Below are 16,880 nucleotides of genomic sequence, written 5' to 3'. Positions count from 1 at the left end.
TGACATCTGAGTGACTGCGTATTTATTAAGTGCCGTTCCTCAAAAGTGTCTTTGAACTTTAAAGACGTCCGTTCTTATTTTAAAAAGGACAATCTCTGACTCAGTTAAAAACTGTGAATTTATGTTCTGGTGATGTGTGATTGGAGGACAGAAATCTCCGACCATGGTGCGAATGAAAAGCGCCTCAGCTCCCGAGCGCAGCCAATTACAGAGCCTTTAATGAGGAAATATGGAGGGGGCACAATTTAACAGAGACAGTGAACAAGGTAAGACGACAAGTGTAAAAATATCTAATCAACTTTTTTTCTTCTCTGTAAGATTTAAGCATTAGTGATATGAAGGAACCTGGCACAGCTGGATGTATGAATTGAATTAAGGACAAAAGGAGTGGGTTTGGAATGAATTTGTTATCTCAAACAACACATTTTATTAGTTTAACACGTTTCCTTAAATGAGATAAAATACACGTAGGAGAAGAAAGTGTAGAAACGCCACTTAGACCAACATGCAGATGACATATAACTAGACATTCTCTGATAAGTGGTTATACGATGCATTTAGATAAGCATAATATTTAGGCGATATCATGGACTAGAGTTTGTGAATATATTCGGATACAAGATCGATATCTTGATAAATTGTCACAGTACACTTTTGTGAGATTTCTTTTTGTAAAAAAAATCATTATAAAATGATTGGAAGCAGCTGATTTGCTGTTAAAGCTGTTAAAGTACTGAAATTGCAAAATTGTAGATATTAGCTAAGGAATAAAACACGACATGCTGCTATATGAAAATAATGCATGACGGGGTGGTGTGATCTGGCACAACGTGCAAGGGGAGTGCCGCTACCCTCCGAAGTGCATTATTTTCATATAACCACACGGTGTGGATTGTGTTACTCGACTTATGCAGCAGCGATTTGCCAATGATTACAATGTTTAATTTATTAATGAACAACACGTCGCACATTTTGGCAGTATATAGTTAGATTTAATGCTGTCGAACATCTGTGAGACGAGTTAGTTCCTGTTCTTGTTTATGTTATAGCCGTGATAAACAGTCGTTCCCTCACCAGTCTCTCTCTCTCTCTCTCTCTCTCTCTCTCTCTCTCAAAAAACACAGCTTGTTATTTTATTTCCTGAGTTTAGAAACTTTGATTGTTACAAAGCGCTTACAACAGAGACACGTTCCCTAAATGGTAAATACGTGTCTCCTAAAAAAAATGTCACCACATTAACGTTTATACGTTTTACTTAGTAAACAATGTTTTCATGTTTTTTTTTCACATCTGTTTGGTATTTGTATGGTATCTGCCATTCAAGTCCCTGTGTATGAGCTGTTACTATAGAAACAATAACGTATTAGAACAAGAGCATTAATATAAACCTGTAGTTCATGTTACAGCCAGAACTACTGTCCGAGCCGCACTGTTATATGAAAATAATCCACACATTCTGACCAATCAGATTCGAGCGTTTAAACGTGCGGTGGTAGAAATAAAATCAGCATTATGCACAGTTTATCAATGTTTGTTTTTTAATATAACGCTACAGTTTTGCTAGAACCTACGTATATATGTCTCGATATAGATAGTATATCGCAAAAATATCTTCCAGAATCGTGAAAAAAATAAAAAATGATGATCCTTAACCCTGAGTATTCAGCATTCTGTGCAGAGATAAAATAAAGTCTGTCCATCTGGAAAGAAAGCAGTGCAAGCAGGACAAGGTTCTCTATTTTGGACAAATCTGGACCAACACCATATGTCTTTCTTGGACTGAACACACTAATGTGTCACACAAAACTTTCTCATATGAACCGATGTAAAATTCTTTGCTTTGTAGTAATCATCCAGAAATGCTAATAAATATGTTTACATATTATTTGGTGTGTGCTGTTAAGTCTGTCTTGTTTGGCTTTCAATTTTTTATTTTTTTTTTATTTTTTTACAGGCGACTGAACAGTGACCTCCAGCAATTGTGTATTGTGCTGAAGAATCACTGGCATTTAGCATACACACACACACACACACACACACACACACACAGCTGAAAATCTCACTGGAGCTAAACACAAATAGAGCAAAACACATTTAGTGGTTTTGGGACTTTGTTGCGACCTCCTAATCCGGTTTGTTTGAACCATATTTCTTTCCTCAAGGGAAGGTTTCTGCAATTACTTCATTTTTTTTTTTTATCCTTCCCTCTTCGCCAACACGCCTTCCCATCGGAAAGCTCTCTCATCTGCGCCGCCAGAAGACCACAACGGGGATGACAGAGCGGCAAATGAAAAGAAGACTCGCGCTGCATTACTGTAATGGGATTGGTTCCAGTAGGGACTCGGAGCCGTGGACATTACACACTCAACTCACTCGCAAATCCAGCAGAGGAACTCCCACTGACTCGAGCCAAATTGGCTCGGCGCAATGCAGGCGGAATCGTTATCTATGAGATGTTCTAACAATCTTAAAGATTGAGGCGCAAGATGTAATGATGTTCCACTAATTTATATGGAGCTGTAGTATTTAAACGAGGGTGGTATGAGTAGTCAGTGTAATGAGGCGACGAGTAGAGGCAGTCTCTCAGCTGCACGGTTTTTCTCGGATAGCTGGCGCTTTAAACCACGCTTAATTTAAACTGAGCCTCACATTATTGGTTTTTATATCTGAATACATTTAAAAACAATAATGTTAGCATTATTAGCTAGCTAGGTGGACTGTAACATGGGAGCTGATGAGGCGGGACACAAGCGTGTATACTGGTTCAATATTAAGCACAAACCGAAAATAGCAAAAAATCGGCCAACGCTGAGGCGGGAAAGAGGCAGAACGGGAACCCAAAACATGGAGCGAGACAAAACACGGAACATGGAGTGAACATGGCACTAGTCACGCTGGGAAACGTGCTGTGTGCTAAGAGGGAAATTCGTGAGCTAGCTCGCCACATTCTCACCGCTCTTCTTGTGAGGCGAGGAACATCATATCATCTTATAGGTGGATATTGATATCATTCATCCTCCACAAGTGCACACTTGTATATATACATTATTATCCTCTGTGGTATAAGCATATTTTTCATTAGCAACCAACCACTCCACTACTGGCAACTGCGAGGGAAAAAAAAAAAAAAAACATAGATAGAGTGCAGATAGAGTGCACTCTGCAAACAATAGCACTACTTAACTGACTTAAAAACCATTGAGTACAGGAAGAACATGTCTGGCAGCGTGTGATGCGGGGTTAGGGTCAGGATCACGACGCCGTCAGTCCGTTTTAGTCCAATTAGCACCTTTAATCAATAGATATTGTCACAAAGGTGCTTTACAGTAGATTTAGATTTTAATGAAAAACCAGAGGGTTAAAAAAAAAAAAAAAAAACAACCCTGATGACATGAGGAAGAATCCTTAAGGGTTCTTAGACCTCCAATTACTAGAGAATATTATTATAAAAAAAAAAAAAAAACAACAGTCAGAGGTGGAAAAATAGCATCAGAAGCACAGCGTCCTCAAGAGAGGTTTAGAACATGGACTGTTTAGAAGTCTGAGTCATTTCAAAACACTAAAATAATCATGACTCAGTAATACACTGTTTCATGGTTTTTTTTTTTAATCCACAAGGACACAATCAAACGGTCAAACGCTCTCTACAGCTTATCTACTCGCATTAAGAGTGAATGGTAACATGCATATGCATGAATATGCAAATTAGAGACACTCCTACGTCCCGGAAATACACGTGTACGCGTGAACGTCAGAGTCCAAAGATGAAACATCTGGCTCCGACATCTGGAAATAAGCATGCTAAGGCACACTGTATCAAAATGGTAAGTTTAGGTATTGTCCTGTTTATAGAGCGCTTGCTGAAATTCCTCACTGCTACTCTACTGTACTGTATGTGAAGCTAACGCATAGCTAGCCTGCTAGTGAACTGCTGGGAAACTGTTTCAGTTTCTCAGCATCAGTATCTCAGCAACATTCCCTCAGCGATTTATAAGAGTAAACAGATCTGGAAACGTCAAAATACAATGTTCCCGCAACATTATCGAGATTAACTAGCTAGCTATTCTCGCATGCGTCTTCCGTAGCCAAAACTTTCCTCTAGCATGTTAGTGTATGTTACCAGAAAGTTCTTATGAAATGTCTAGAGAGCGGTGATTAATTCTTTTTAAAACAGGAAGTCGGGAGTGTTGCATTATCGTATTGGCATCCGACATTTCTGTTTAATGGCTAAACGTAATGAAATTTAAATAAATACAATCATTTAATATAATTAGTTCTAAATATGGCTGAACTTAATTAAATGATATTACTGACTGATGTGTGAAGACGGAATTGCTAAGAGCACTCACACAAACTCCGCCCACTGCCAAGCGCATAAGCTCCACCCACTTGTTCTCGACCAAGCGATGACTGGAAAAGGGAATGAACAGATGAACCATGTTTACTGTTTACTAACGGGATGCTACTGTGGAGCGAGACACACCCCTGGGGGCGGGGCTTATACATTCTAGCGAGCGTTTAATTGGATGAAACACAAGACTAGTACAAGATGAGTCATCAAAAAAAACTGGAATCATTTTCACAGTTATAAAATTGAAATGTGAATATCCCCAAGACTATTTTTCTCTTTTTTTTTTTTTCTAGATATCCTGTCGTATTAGAGTCCATGTCACTAAGCGACCGGTATAAAAAAAATTCAGAATTTAAAAGCACTTTAAAATATTATCATGGCCTCGGATGCTGGTAGTGTACAGTGAGCATTAGTGTCATAATGAAAAATATGCAGCGCTATCTCGGTTCACGTCAGTAAAATAACTTACAGGAGCTTCATTTACCAAGTGCGACTCTCGTATCCTACGGTGAGCCAAAGGAGCAGGGGGTTAAAGCCGCTGTTTCTCAAATGCCATAAATAAATTAAAGAAGGAAATAAAAGATTTAAAGTGGTTTTCTTTGGGCTGTTGGCTGCTGATTTGTTTGGCCTGTGCATTCGCTTTTTTCCCGAAAGCGATACGTGGGCAGTTTGTTCCATCAGTCACCTATACTGTTAACTTTAAATGGTTCATGCTGACACATATGCACAGTTCTCTCTTACACACACGCACACACACACACACACACACACACACACATACATACGCACACACACACACACACACACACACACACACACACGCACACACACACACACATACGCACACACCGTAAAATCACTATCATTTTGCGTGCTGGTTGGACTGAGAGAAAATGAGACAAAATGACACCCTTCCATTACACAAACTGAACCCCTGTATAGATCAAGACACTCTGACACACACACACACTCTGACACACACACACTCTGACACACACACACGCGCGTGGCTTGAAGGCTGGGTCACGGGTTCTCACCGCTGACAAACACCACGGAGGGGGGGGGGTAACGCTGTTCACACAGATGTTAAATGATGACTTTAATGATGGATATGGAAAGGTCGTTTTCCTCAGCCATCGCCAGTTCGACACGTTTTACACGTTTCGTTTACGGAGACTGGGAGCTGGCAAAAGTATTTCAACGTGAATTTCATACAAACAAATTATATTATACGAAGTACATGTCACATTACGTAAAATCTTTACATAAAACTTTTTTTTTTCTGTGGTTTATTTGATACATTCACAATGTTATGCTTTGTTTTGAGCATAGAGGTTAAAATTTACCTTTAAAAACATAGAATTCGAAAAATTATGAGTTACAGTTTTAAAAAAAATCAGACCTAAATTCAAATCTCAAAAATTACAAATTAAATTTAAAAAAATTGCAAATTAGACCAAAGATGAAACCAGTGATCAAGTGTTAACGTTCTACTCAAATAGCAACTTTTCTACAGTGATGTTAAACAATCGTAGCTATTTAGCAAACGTTTTAGCTAGTTAGGCTACACTAATGTTGTCTAACGTTCAAACAGAGAAAAAAAACATTGACAAAATGTAGAATGTTAAATCTTTTTTTTTTCACCACATAAGAATTTTTTTATTTGACATGTACGTACAGTATAATTCACAACTAGCCTGAATAAATAGCTAGCTAACAGCTAGCATTAATGTAATGTAGCTGTCATCGAAAGCCACGCTTTCGTGAGTGAAATGTTCGTTTGCAATCCTCGTAGACTTTCTCTACGAGCTTCAGAGTGTTCTTCTGTGCAATTAACAATTACTAACCCGCCATCACAAATTGTATACGATGAATTCATGCAGGTTTCGTCGTTTTAAATTACGTTCACCTTTTTGAACGTTCTTCCTGATTATACAGTCAGTTTTTTTTTTTCCATCATATCTCACCAATGCTTTACTCAGGAGCCACCGCTCTCTCTCTCTCTCTCTCTCTCTCTCTCTCTCTCTCTCTGCTTTGGATGGACTCTTTAAAAAGAGCAAAAATTATGAAAAAATGTTTTTTAAAAAATTTTTTTTTTGAGCATTATCAGCAAAAGCTAAAAGTAGTCTGCTACGTACTTTAGGAAAAATGTGATGAGATGTAAAATTAGGTCAGGGTGTAATTTTGGAGAAGTTTTATTAAAATTCATATTCATGTTTGATGATGGCTAATCTCAGCGCACAAGCTTGAAGCCTGTTCTACTTCGACAGCGTTTTTCGAGCGACACCGTACGTGAATGAAACGGCGGTCTTTACTGTCGGTGAGGGCAAACAGTGTGTTTTTGCCAACGCCAACACTGAAAGGAGGCACGCTGAGAGATAGGCAGGCGCATCTGAATTCTGTGTGGAGGGCGAAATAATAAAACGTTTGAGGTTGTTGAAAGCAGAGAGCGTGGTTTTGTGGTGTTTACACATTTAATGGACTGTCAGGTACGCTGATGGACCTTCATGGAGTTTATATGCGAACACAATACGCCTGTTTTGACGGAAAATTATATTGAACGTTTTTCAATCGCGGCTTCGGTTCGCTGTTTAGAATTGTTATGATGTTTGCATATTCGTCACAGTCCAAGCTGGAACAGTCTGATAACTGTACGAAGCAATATGGCCGCTTTCGGTATCTTCAGTAACTTCATATCACCAGTGTCACGATTTAATTAGGAAAACTGGATCGTTTTTAGAAGCAACGTGTGAGGATGGTTCTGTTATGTATCTCTTCATGTAGAAGTAATGTTTTATGATGTTTTCGTGATGTCATTATCCATAATACACTAACTATTTCAGACTTTTTCCTTATTACGGTACACTACTCTCACAACCCTTAAAATAATAAAAATAACTCTCGATACATCGTAGTCCCATATTTCCCTCTCTCTCTCCCTCTCTCTCTCTCTCTCTCTCTCTCTCTCTCTTAAGCCTTCTGTCTCTCACAGAAATAGTGACGAGGCTCAGTCAGGCTGCGTTCCAGGCAGAAATCAGCGTTCGCTGTCAGGGAGAAAATGATCGTCTAAAACATTTCACAAATCTCTGCTAATTAAACGGGTGGATCGCGGAGTGTGTGTGGATGGAAATTCATTAAAAACTATGTACGAGTGAATTGGCTCAGGGGGGAATAATGCAACGACTCCGACAATCAGAATACAGAATACGCTTTACAGAGCTGGAATGAAATGAGAGAGAGAGAGAGAGAGAGAGAGAGAGAGAGAGACTGGGAGTCAGTAAAGTGGTGCTAAAATCTGTGAAGCGTTTGAAATTTTCCGGATTGTTGTGAATAATATATGATAAAAAAAAAAGTATCCATTTGTGTTATTCAATATTAGTAGGATTTATGACTTTTTTAATGGCTAATTTTTTACCACCAAGGTACGCTGGATATTCCAATCTGTTCCCATCACACTCTGCTTTACACATCTTTCCTTTAAGTTCGAAAACTTCATTTTTTCCCCAAGACAAGTACGTGTTGTCCGTTTTTCTTAAGCGTTCCTTACTGCTAGCCTCTAAACCACTCACTTGAGGGATGGGGAACTGACAGCAGTGAGCGAGCGATGTAATGTGGCCCGTTCTGGCAGAGCCTGGTAAGCAAAAATTCATTTTCTGTGTCAGTCCTTGGAAAGGAGTCAAAGAAAGCTGAACTGAAGTCAAAGTAGAACGAGAGAGAGAGAGAGAGAGAGAGAGATGCAGTACTCACGCTCTCCCTCAGTTCGTCTCTAACGTCATTTTCACACTTTATTCAAATACACGAGTGCTCACTCAGGACTGATTCTGGGCTCGTTCAGGGGCCGCGGGTCATAATCGCAGGTGCGCTTTCACATCCAATTCCTTCTGAACTATGAATTGATTGCGAAGTTCTTTTGAGCACTCAGGTTTGCAAAAATGGTAGGCAGTAGATTTATCCATTTGCTGTTTTTATTTATTATTTTTGCTTTGGTATGAACACCCAAGCAGTGAAGATTGGAGCTTTGTGGACGTCGTTCTTCCGTATAAGAAGTTAGGCACGAGACATGCAGTTTTCATCACGCTTAGGTGAGTAAATTACAGAGCTCCAGTCCTACGAACGTCTGATTTTGGATATCATTAAGGCGTCCTATCTCCTCTGATGACCATAACAACCCTGATCCCATCATCGTGTAACCTGAAACAGGAAGTAACGTGGCAAGTTGAACCAATCACGTCGCTCGGTGCGCAGCGCTGAGAGCAGATCACTTCCACGCCTGATACGGACCGCACCGTGGCTCAGCTATAGTGAATCCTGGACCAAGAGGACCATGGACTGCTCCTGGGCTAAAAAAAAAAACTGCTTTCATACTTTACTAAATGCTCCGAACACTCGAGAAAAAAAAGAAACACAAGCTAAAATAGGATGCAACTCTTAGCCTTTGGTAATTTCACCTAGTTGATGAAGAAAATACGCCTACGCTAGTTGTAAAATAGATAAATAAATAAATAAAAAATCAGCGTGAATCATACTACAGCAGGAATCCCTGGCTCACATCTGTATTTCAAATTTTGCAAATTATGTATGTCTATTGTTTCTTAACGCAATTTTACTGTGAGCGATCTCACCTGCGATATTGGGGCACACGATCATGACCCTGGCCCTCGCACTGATAACTTGAATGTTTTGTCATACGGACTGATTAAAGCTTGGGAGAAAGACCACACCTGAAGCTCTACCTTCATCCTAGTCATCTTCCAATAAATTCAACATCTCTACCTTATCCACTGAAGTTTTCGCACCACCCACCTCGCGTATTATTCAAAACCTCCTACCCTGAATCTGCCATGGACTCCGGCCCAAGTTCTCCGAGTTCTCCCACACGTTACGGACGCCGTGCTCTTCCCTCCTGGACTATTGTTTCTGTTATTACCCTGGAATTGGCTTTGCGGTGTGCACTGAGTGACACTCTTAGCATACTCCTCCATTCTCACATGGTCAGATACTCAGAATAAATCTAATAAAATGGCCTGTAACGAAGGACACCGCATACCACAGTAATCTGAAATACTTACTTCCTCTTCATTCCAGTGTGTCTTGAATGTACCACGCACATTTTATGCCATTTTTAAACCCAATCTAAAAACATATTTATTCTCCTCAGTCATTTGAAGGTCTTGACGATCTGTAGTGTCAGGTCTTCTGTTTTTGTGTGGTTTTTGTCCTTTAATGTTTTTATATCTCCTTTGATTTAGGGCTTCGTTTTATTTGTCTTGTATTTGGTTGTTTAGGTTTAGCCGAGATGATTGATGTACGGCACTTCGCTCGACTCTCAATAACTGCGCTGTATAAATAAAGGTGACTTGGCTTGACTGGATAAAGTAAAATGTGTAGCAGCATATTCAGAACTTAGTAAAGTGACTGCTGCGATCATGTTTCAAAGGATTTTTTTTTAACAAACCTGACACTTTGCCTAGAGCCTTTCTGAATGGATTAGCGGACTTAAGATCTGCGCTACCCATGACTCGACTTCCTTTATGCCTATACTTTATGCATACACTTCTATATTTCTATAGCATTACCACAATACTGAAATAATATTCTATGCAGTTTATTTATTTTAAAAAAAAAAATCCAACCTTAATATGCTTGATATCACTGTGGAGCTTTAATTAGATTGTAATATATTTACTACAACTGATTAATTAAACTGATTAAGTCTGCTGCTTGTATCTACGATGTTTACACCCCACTGCACTACCACACTGCCCTCTTACACTGTATTCATTTATATATATATATATATATATACTTATTCTTATTTGTTTCATTTTATTTTTAGTATAATTCTAACTCTCTGTGATGCTAAAAAGTGAATTTCCATCTGTGATGAATAAAGTGATCTATCTATCTATCTATCTGTCTCATGTATACAGTTGTGGTCATAAGTTTACATACGCAAAACGTTAAAAATTAAAATAAAATAAATAAGAACGGGACAATCGGTGTAAATTGTTATTATTTTGTTTAAAGCTCTTTTTTTTTCATTTAGTACGGCCCTTCAGAAGCTACATAAGATACTTACTTGTTTCCCAGAAGACAAAATAATAACAATTTAGACCAATCATCCTGTTCAAAAGTTTACGCCCCCCTGGTTCTTAATGTATCATGTTGCCATCTTGATTATCAGTGAACGTTTGCACCTTTTGTAATAGTCGTGTTCGAGTCCCTCAGTTTGTCCTCAGTGTGAAAAGATGGATCTCAGCATCACACAGCCGCTGCTGGAAAGGGGTCAAATGTGCAGAAGATGCTGGAAAAGCAGAGAAGGTGCAGGACCTGGAGGATTTTTCTGAAGAACAGCGGGCAATTTAACTGCTCAGGACAAACAAGAGACTCAGGAACAACTATCACACACACACACAGTGTTAAGAATCAAGCGTATGTAAACTTTTGAACTGGTTCATTTGTGTAAATTGAGTTATTATCGTGTCTTGTGGACTAGATGTAAACATCGGCTAGGTGAAATAGCTTATTCAGGGCAGGACTAAATAAAAAAACAAAATGCAATTTTTATGATCTTTCTTTTTTTTTTTTTTTAATTATTAACATTTGGCAGATTCCGCATGGCGTATGTAAACTTATGACCACAACTGTATGTTTTGACACACTTACAGACATTTTGATGTAAAGGCTTACATTTGAAAAATAAACTGTTTTTCAGAAGCCTGAGTTGGAGTCCAGAGTGAAGGAACATGGCCAGAAAGTGCTCAGCGTGTGGGAACTTCTTCCAGGAAAGCAGCCCGTGAGGCTCGGCGTGAAACGGTCGAGAGACGCCAGAGCATGCAGAGCTGTCATCGAGGCTACTCCGGCTGGACGACTGCTTTCCACGAGCTGGTTTATATAAGACGGTTTGGGTTTGTTTAACACTTTTTCGGTCGCTGAATAACTCCGGATGGGCTCCTTCGTAGTGCTGAGGACTGATTTTCTAAAAATGTGGAGCAGAGCGCGTTTAAATATTTTACAATGTTTGCGTGAAAGAAAGAAACTGAGGCTGATTCAGTGGAGCTAAAATTATTTCTGGATCATTTGAAAGGAGATCTTTAATGGAGATCTGGTAATATTTGAATGCTAATTTATACACAATGTGTTTACAAACGCGGTATGATGGATATTCTGGAACGGAGCAACACACACACACACACACACACACACACACACACACACACACAGTCATGGGGAGACCACACACATTCTGTCCTTCATCATTTCAATCACTCTCCATCATGCCTTAATGTTTGTCTGGTATGTTATACGGAGCGGATACGTTTACACGCCAAGCTGTTCATCAAGTCGAATCTGTTCTTCCAGGATATATATTTCCTCTAAAATCAGTAACTTGTTGAAAAATTTCCACTGACTTCCACGCAGTCCGGTCTTACTGTGAGTCTCGTCGCTGTACGCAGTAGCTAGCGTTAGCTCTAGGTGTTCTGGGTCATGTCACTTCATTCAGATGCCAGTCTCTGCAACAATGTCCTTCGAATGTCCTTCCTGAAGTGCACGAAGCGACAGATGTTTACTTTCACACCGGACCATATTAGTGACGCAAGAGCGCGATCATGAAAGTTAATCAGGCTCGAATGTTTACACTGCGTTTATTTTTAAACGAGCGATCCGCATCTCTCCGGCGCGTATCTGAGTCAGATTATTAACAGATTACCGCGCTGCGTGGAACGTTATGTATATGTGATATAGAAGTGATTTGCTGAGTCGGCTTCCCGTGTCGTGTGTGTATTGTTGCTGAATAAAGAGTTTCTGATTCCAATAAACTCTATAAACTAATAAAATCTAAATAGAGCAAACTACTGCATCACCTTTTTTTTCCCGAGCTTTTTTTCCCCCCATTTTTAATTCCCATGTGGTTGAGATAAGCGTTTATTTCCCAGATAGCATTGCTCAGCATTTGCTGAAGAGCGTGGAGATTTGGAACGCAGGCCGTGTGTGTGTGTGTGTGTGTGTGAGTGAGAGAGAGAGAGAGAGAATATGCAGCTGAGTATTAGGATTCACAGCAGATATCTGCTGTTCTACACACAGGGAAGAATGTCACACACTCTCTCTCTCTCTCACTCTCTCACACACACACACACACACACACACACAGGTTCAGTCTCTCTCTCTGTCACAGAGAGCAACATGTTCAGTAATTCAGTATCTGTCCATATCACATCCGGCTTATAGCCTACCTCTGGAACATCTTTCCCCTTTATCCCCTAAACCCCACTTCCTGTTCACTACAAGCTCTAGAAAAACATCAAGTGCAAATGTAGTAAAAACACACACACACACACACACACACTCCCGTTCAGAGAGAGAGAGAGAGAGAGAGAGAAAGGCATCCTTGGACCAAGCAGCACGCTCTAATTCACAAATAATAATAAATAATAATTATTTTAATGTTGTATCTTTGAGTGTTATAAAGAAATGACCTGCGAAACTCTTAAAAAAAAAAAAAAAAAGCATTGTGACGTAATTTATCACAATGTCTTCATTACTTAGTATTATCATATTAGAGAGAGAGAGAGAGAGAGAGAGAGGTAGAAAAAGAGATAGAAACTAAGAAATGGGAAATTGAGAGAGAGAGATGGAGTAGAAAAGGAGAGAAAGAGACAGAGTGAGAGCAAAGGAGAGATGGGGAAGAGACGGAAAGAGGGAGGGATGTTGAAAAATAATGAGACAGAGAGGGAGAGAGAGGAAAGTGAGCAGAAACAATGGGAGTGAGAAAAAGGGGGAAAAGAGAGATAGAAATAAAGAGATAGGGAGCGGGAGAGAGAGAGAGGGACATAGAGGAGAGAGCGAGCAATGGAAGAGAAGAAAATGAGAGATGGGGAGGAGACTGAAAGAGGAAGAGATGTCAAGAAATAATGAAAGCAAGAGAGAGAGAGAGTGAATGTGGAGAAACAAGGAGAGATAGACAGGAAAGAGAGAAAAAAAGAGAGATTAAGATGCTGGAGATGGAGTGAGTGGGAGAGAGATGAAAGAGAAAGGAAAATGAGACACAGACAGCATGAGAGAGAGAGAGAGAGAGAGAGAGAGAGAGAGAGAAAGATGAAACAAGGGAAGTGGAGGGGAAGATGTTGAGCTCTGAAGAAAGACAGACAGAGAGGAAGGAATAGAGACTAAGAGGTGGAGATAGAGAGAGAAATTTGGGACAGACAGCAGGAGAGAGAGAGAGAGAGAGAGCAAAGAGAGAGAAAAACTCAACCTCTTACTCCCTACACCCTACTATCCACAGCCTACCATCCACAACCTTCTTCCTACACTCTACTATCCACAGCCTGCTCCCTACACCCTACCCCACACTCTCTACACCCTACCATCCACAACCTTCTTCCTACACCCTACACCCTACTCCCTACTCTCTACGCCATACACCCTACTCCCTCTACTCCTTGCTCTCTACACCCTACTCCGTACACCCTACATCTTCTATACTCTACACCATACACCTTACTCCATACACCCTACTTTCTTTACCCAACTTTCCACACCTTACCATCCACAACCTTCTCCCCACTCTCTACACCATACACCCTACTCTCTATGCCATACACCCTACACTCTACACCCTTCTCCCTACACCATACTCCCCACACCCTACTCTCTACACCCTACACCATACTCCCCACACCCTACTCTCTACACCCTACACCATACTCCCCACACCCTACTCTCTACACCATACACCCTACTCTCTATGCCATACACCCTACACTCTACACCCTTCTCCCTACACCATACTCCCCACACCCTACTCTCTACACCCTACACCATACTCCCTACACCATACACCCTACTCTCTACACCCTACACCCTACTCTCTACACCATACACCCTACTCTCTACACCATACACCCTACTCTCTATGCCATACACCCTACACTCTACACCCTTCTCCCTACACCATACTCCCCACACCCTACTCTCTACACCCTACACCATACTCCCCACACCCTACTCTCTACACCCTACACCCTTCTCCCTACACCATACTCCCCACACCCTACTCTCTACACCCTACACCCTACTCCCTACACCCTACTCTCTACACCCTACACCCTACTCTCTACACCATACACCCTACTCTCTACACCATACACCATACACCCTACTCTCTACACCATACACCCTACTCTCTATGCCATACACCCTACACTCTACACCCTTCTCCCTACACCATACTCCCCACACCCTACTCTCTACACCCTACACCATACTCCCCACACCCTACTCTCTACACCCTACACCATACTCCCTACATCCTACTCTCTACACCCTACTCCCTACACCATACACCCTATATCCTACTCTCTACTCTCTACACCCTACACTCTACACTATACACCCTACTCTCTACACCCTACACCCTACACCATACTCCCTACATCCTACTCTCTACTCTCTACACCCTACACCCTACACCATACTCCCTACATCCTACTCTCTACACCCTACACCATACACCATACACCCTATATCCTACTCTCTACTCTCTACACTATACACCCTACTCTCTACACCCTACACCCTACACCATACTCCCTACATCCTACTCCCTACACCATACACCCTATATCCTACTCTCTACACCCTACTCTCTGCACCATACACCCTATAAATTGCACAAATGGAGAAAGACCACAGCAGACAGAACGTGTGTGTGTGAGAGCGAGAGAGAGAGAGAGAGGTCATCTGTAGTGTCCTATTACCGTAATTACTGTAAAAACACAGGATTAAATGTTCTTTAATGACTGAGGCATGATACAGAGGAATGTCTGTAACTCCATATGAGCAGGAGACCGAGGCTTTTCCATCAGATTCATCACATTCATTATTAAACACGTTCACACAAACACAATCTGGCCAAAATACACACTACTGTAATTATACTCTCTAGAATAGTATTAGTATTATTAGTGTGTATTATTATTATTATTATTATCATTATTATTATTAATACAAAAGACATTACTGCATGTGTGCAGTCTGTAATTAAATGCTTATGGTTATTTCTGTAGGTGCAAATTAACCTTCAGCAACAACACAGAGCTGATTTTTCCACACACACACACACACACACACACACACACACACCAGAAATGAACAGCATGAGATCAAAGTGAGGAGCAACATCTCACCTCCTAGAAGCATGAAGCCGGAGAACAGACCCCAGAAGCACAGCATGGTGGCCAAATCCTCCATCCAGGTGCAAAAAAAAAAAGACCACAAAATCAGAAAAAAGGGGCAAAAAATCACGATTTAGAGCTGAAGCTCCGACTGTCACATCATCCTCAGGGCTGAAGTCTACTCTCCGCTCAACTTCCCATCCTTCATTCCGAGGAAACAAGCCTCCCCAGCACTATACACCAGAAATGACTTCAAAATAAACACTAAATCCTGTGTAATTCTATCAGATTAGACTAGCACTCTGGACTCTACATAAACCCTGTGATGGTCCAGCACCAGAGATCTCAGCGGGCTCGCGCTCTAATCAACTTTCAGTTTAAAAACAAACAAACCAAAAAAAAAACCGTTAAAGCCGTTATTTCTAATTCGCACGCACGTGAGCGTCAGTTTGAAAATATTACGTTTCTAAGGTAATTAATGAGAAGCTGAAATTCCAGAAACATCGCTGCCGTTGAGAACGTGTGTCCATTCTGGATATTCTTTTCTTATTATTATTAATAGTATTATTGTTATTATAATTATTATTTAAACCCTTTTTATAATCCGTCGGTTTCTCCGTTTGCCGTTAACGGGCTTTGTGGACCGCACGCGGCGCGCGCATCTCTCACCTCCTCCGCTCGAGCGACTCGCGAAGGAATCGCTTCGGTCTTTTTTTTTTTTTTTTTTTTTTTTTGAATGACTCTTTTAAAGTGAGTCGATTCACCAGGAAATGGGAATCGATTCACAAGTTGGCTTGATTTCAGTTGTAGATTTTGTGTACTCCATTACACACTTTGCTATTTCAAATCTATAACCAGCTATTAAGATGAATTGTATATGAAAATGTCTAAGTTATGACATAAACTTAAAAATAGAAAGAAAAAGTGATAGTCCTGTGTGTGTTTGATTGTTTGTTAGTTGATGTATTTCTTTATTTTTTAGACATTTTAGCCTAAAAAGTGGTCGCGTGAAGTGATTTAATCAGATTAACGAGTTTGTTCAAAAGAGTCGATTCAGTAAAGTGACTCATAAGGCACATCTCTAGCCTACAACCAGGGATGTAAATGAACCAGTCAACCATATGATCTCATATCTTGTTATATAAAGGTATAAAGAGATAATATCCCTGATTCAGAGCTGCCTTCTGGCTTCACCTGAACACAACAACCTTCTGCCAAGTATTAGCTGCACCATTTTGTCTTTTTATTTATATATATACTTTGGGTTGATTGTTTGTTGGGGTACATGACGTCAGAAAACCCATCCATTGAGAATGCTGCATCTGAAAAGGTAGTATTCAAAAGATTTTCCCATA

The 16,880-nt window shown here is 40.4% G+C and overlaps 1 protein-coding gene across 1 annotated transcript in view; it reads right to left on the bottom strand.

The window, feature by feature from the left end:
* The window catches only part of si:dkeyp-14d3.1 (transmembrane protein 132C), a 214,835-nt gene extending 198,604 nt beyond the window's left edge, over nucleotides 1-16,231 (bottom strand). The window contains exon 1 of the mRNA XM_034306290.2: nucleotides 15,538-16,231. Within this exon, the coding sequence (XP_034162181.2) occupies nucleotides 15,538-15,601 (64 nt within the window). The 5' untranslated portion in view covers nucleotides 15,602-16,231. The remainder of the gene's footprint in view (nucleotides 1-15,537) is intronic.
* Nucleotides 16,232-16,880: the final 649 nt, after the last annotated feature.

The sequence above is a fragment of the Pangasianodon hypophthalmus genome, chromosome 8 (assembly GCF_027358585.1).
Source record: "Pangasianodon hypophthalmus isolate fPanHyp1 chromosome 8, fPanHyp1.pri, whole genome shotgun sequence".
NCBI classification, from domain to species: Eukaryota; Metazoa; Chordata; class Actinopteri; order Siluriformes; family Pangasiidae; genus Pangasianodon; species Pangasianodon hypophthalmus.
This window is presented reverse-complemented; position numbering and strand designations above follow the sequence as displayed.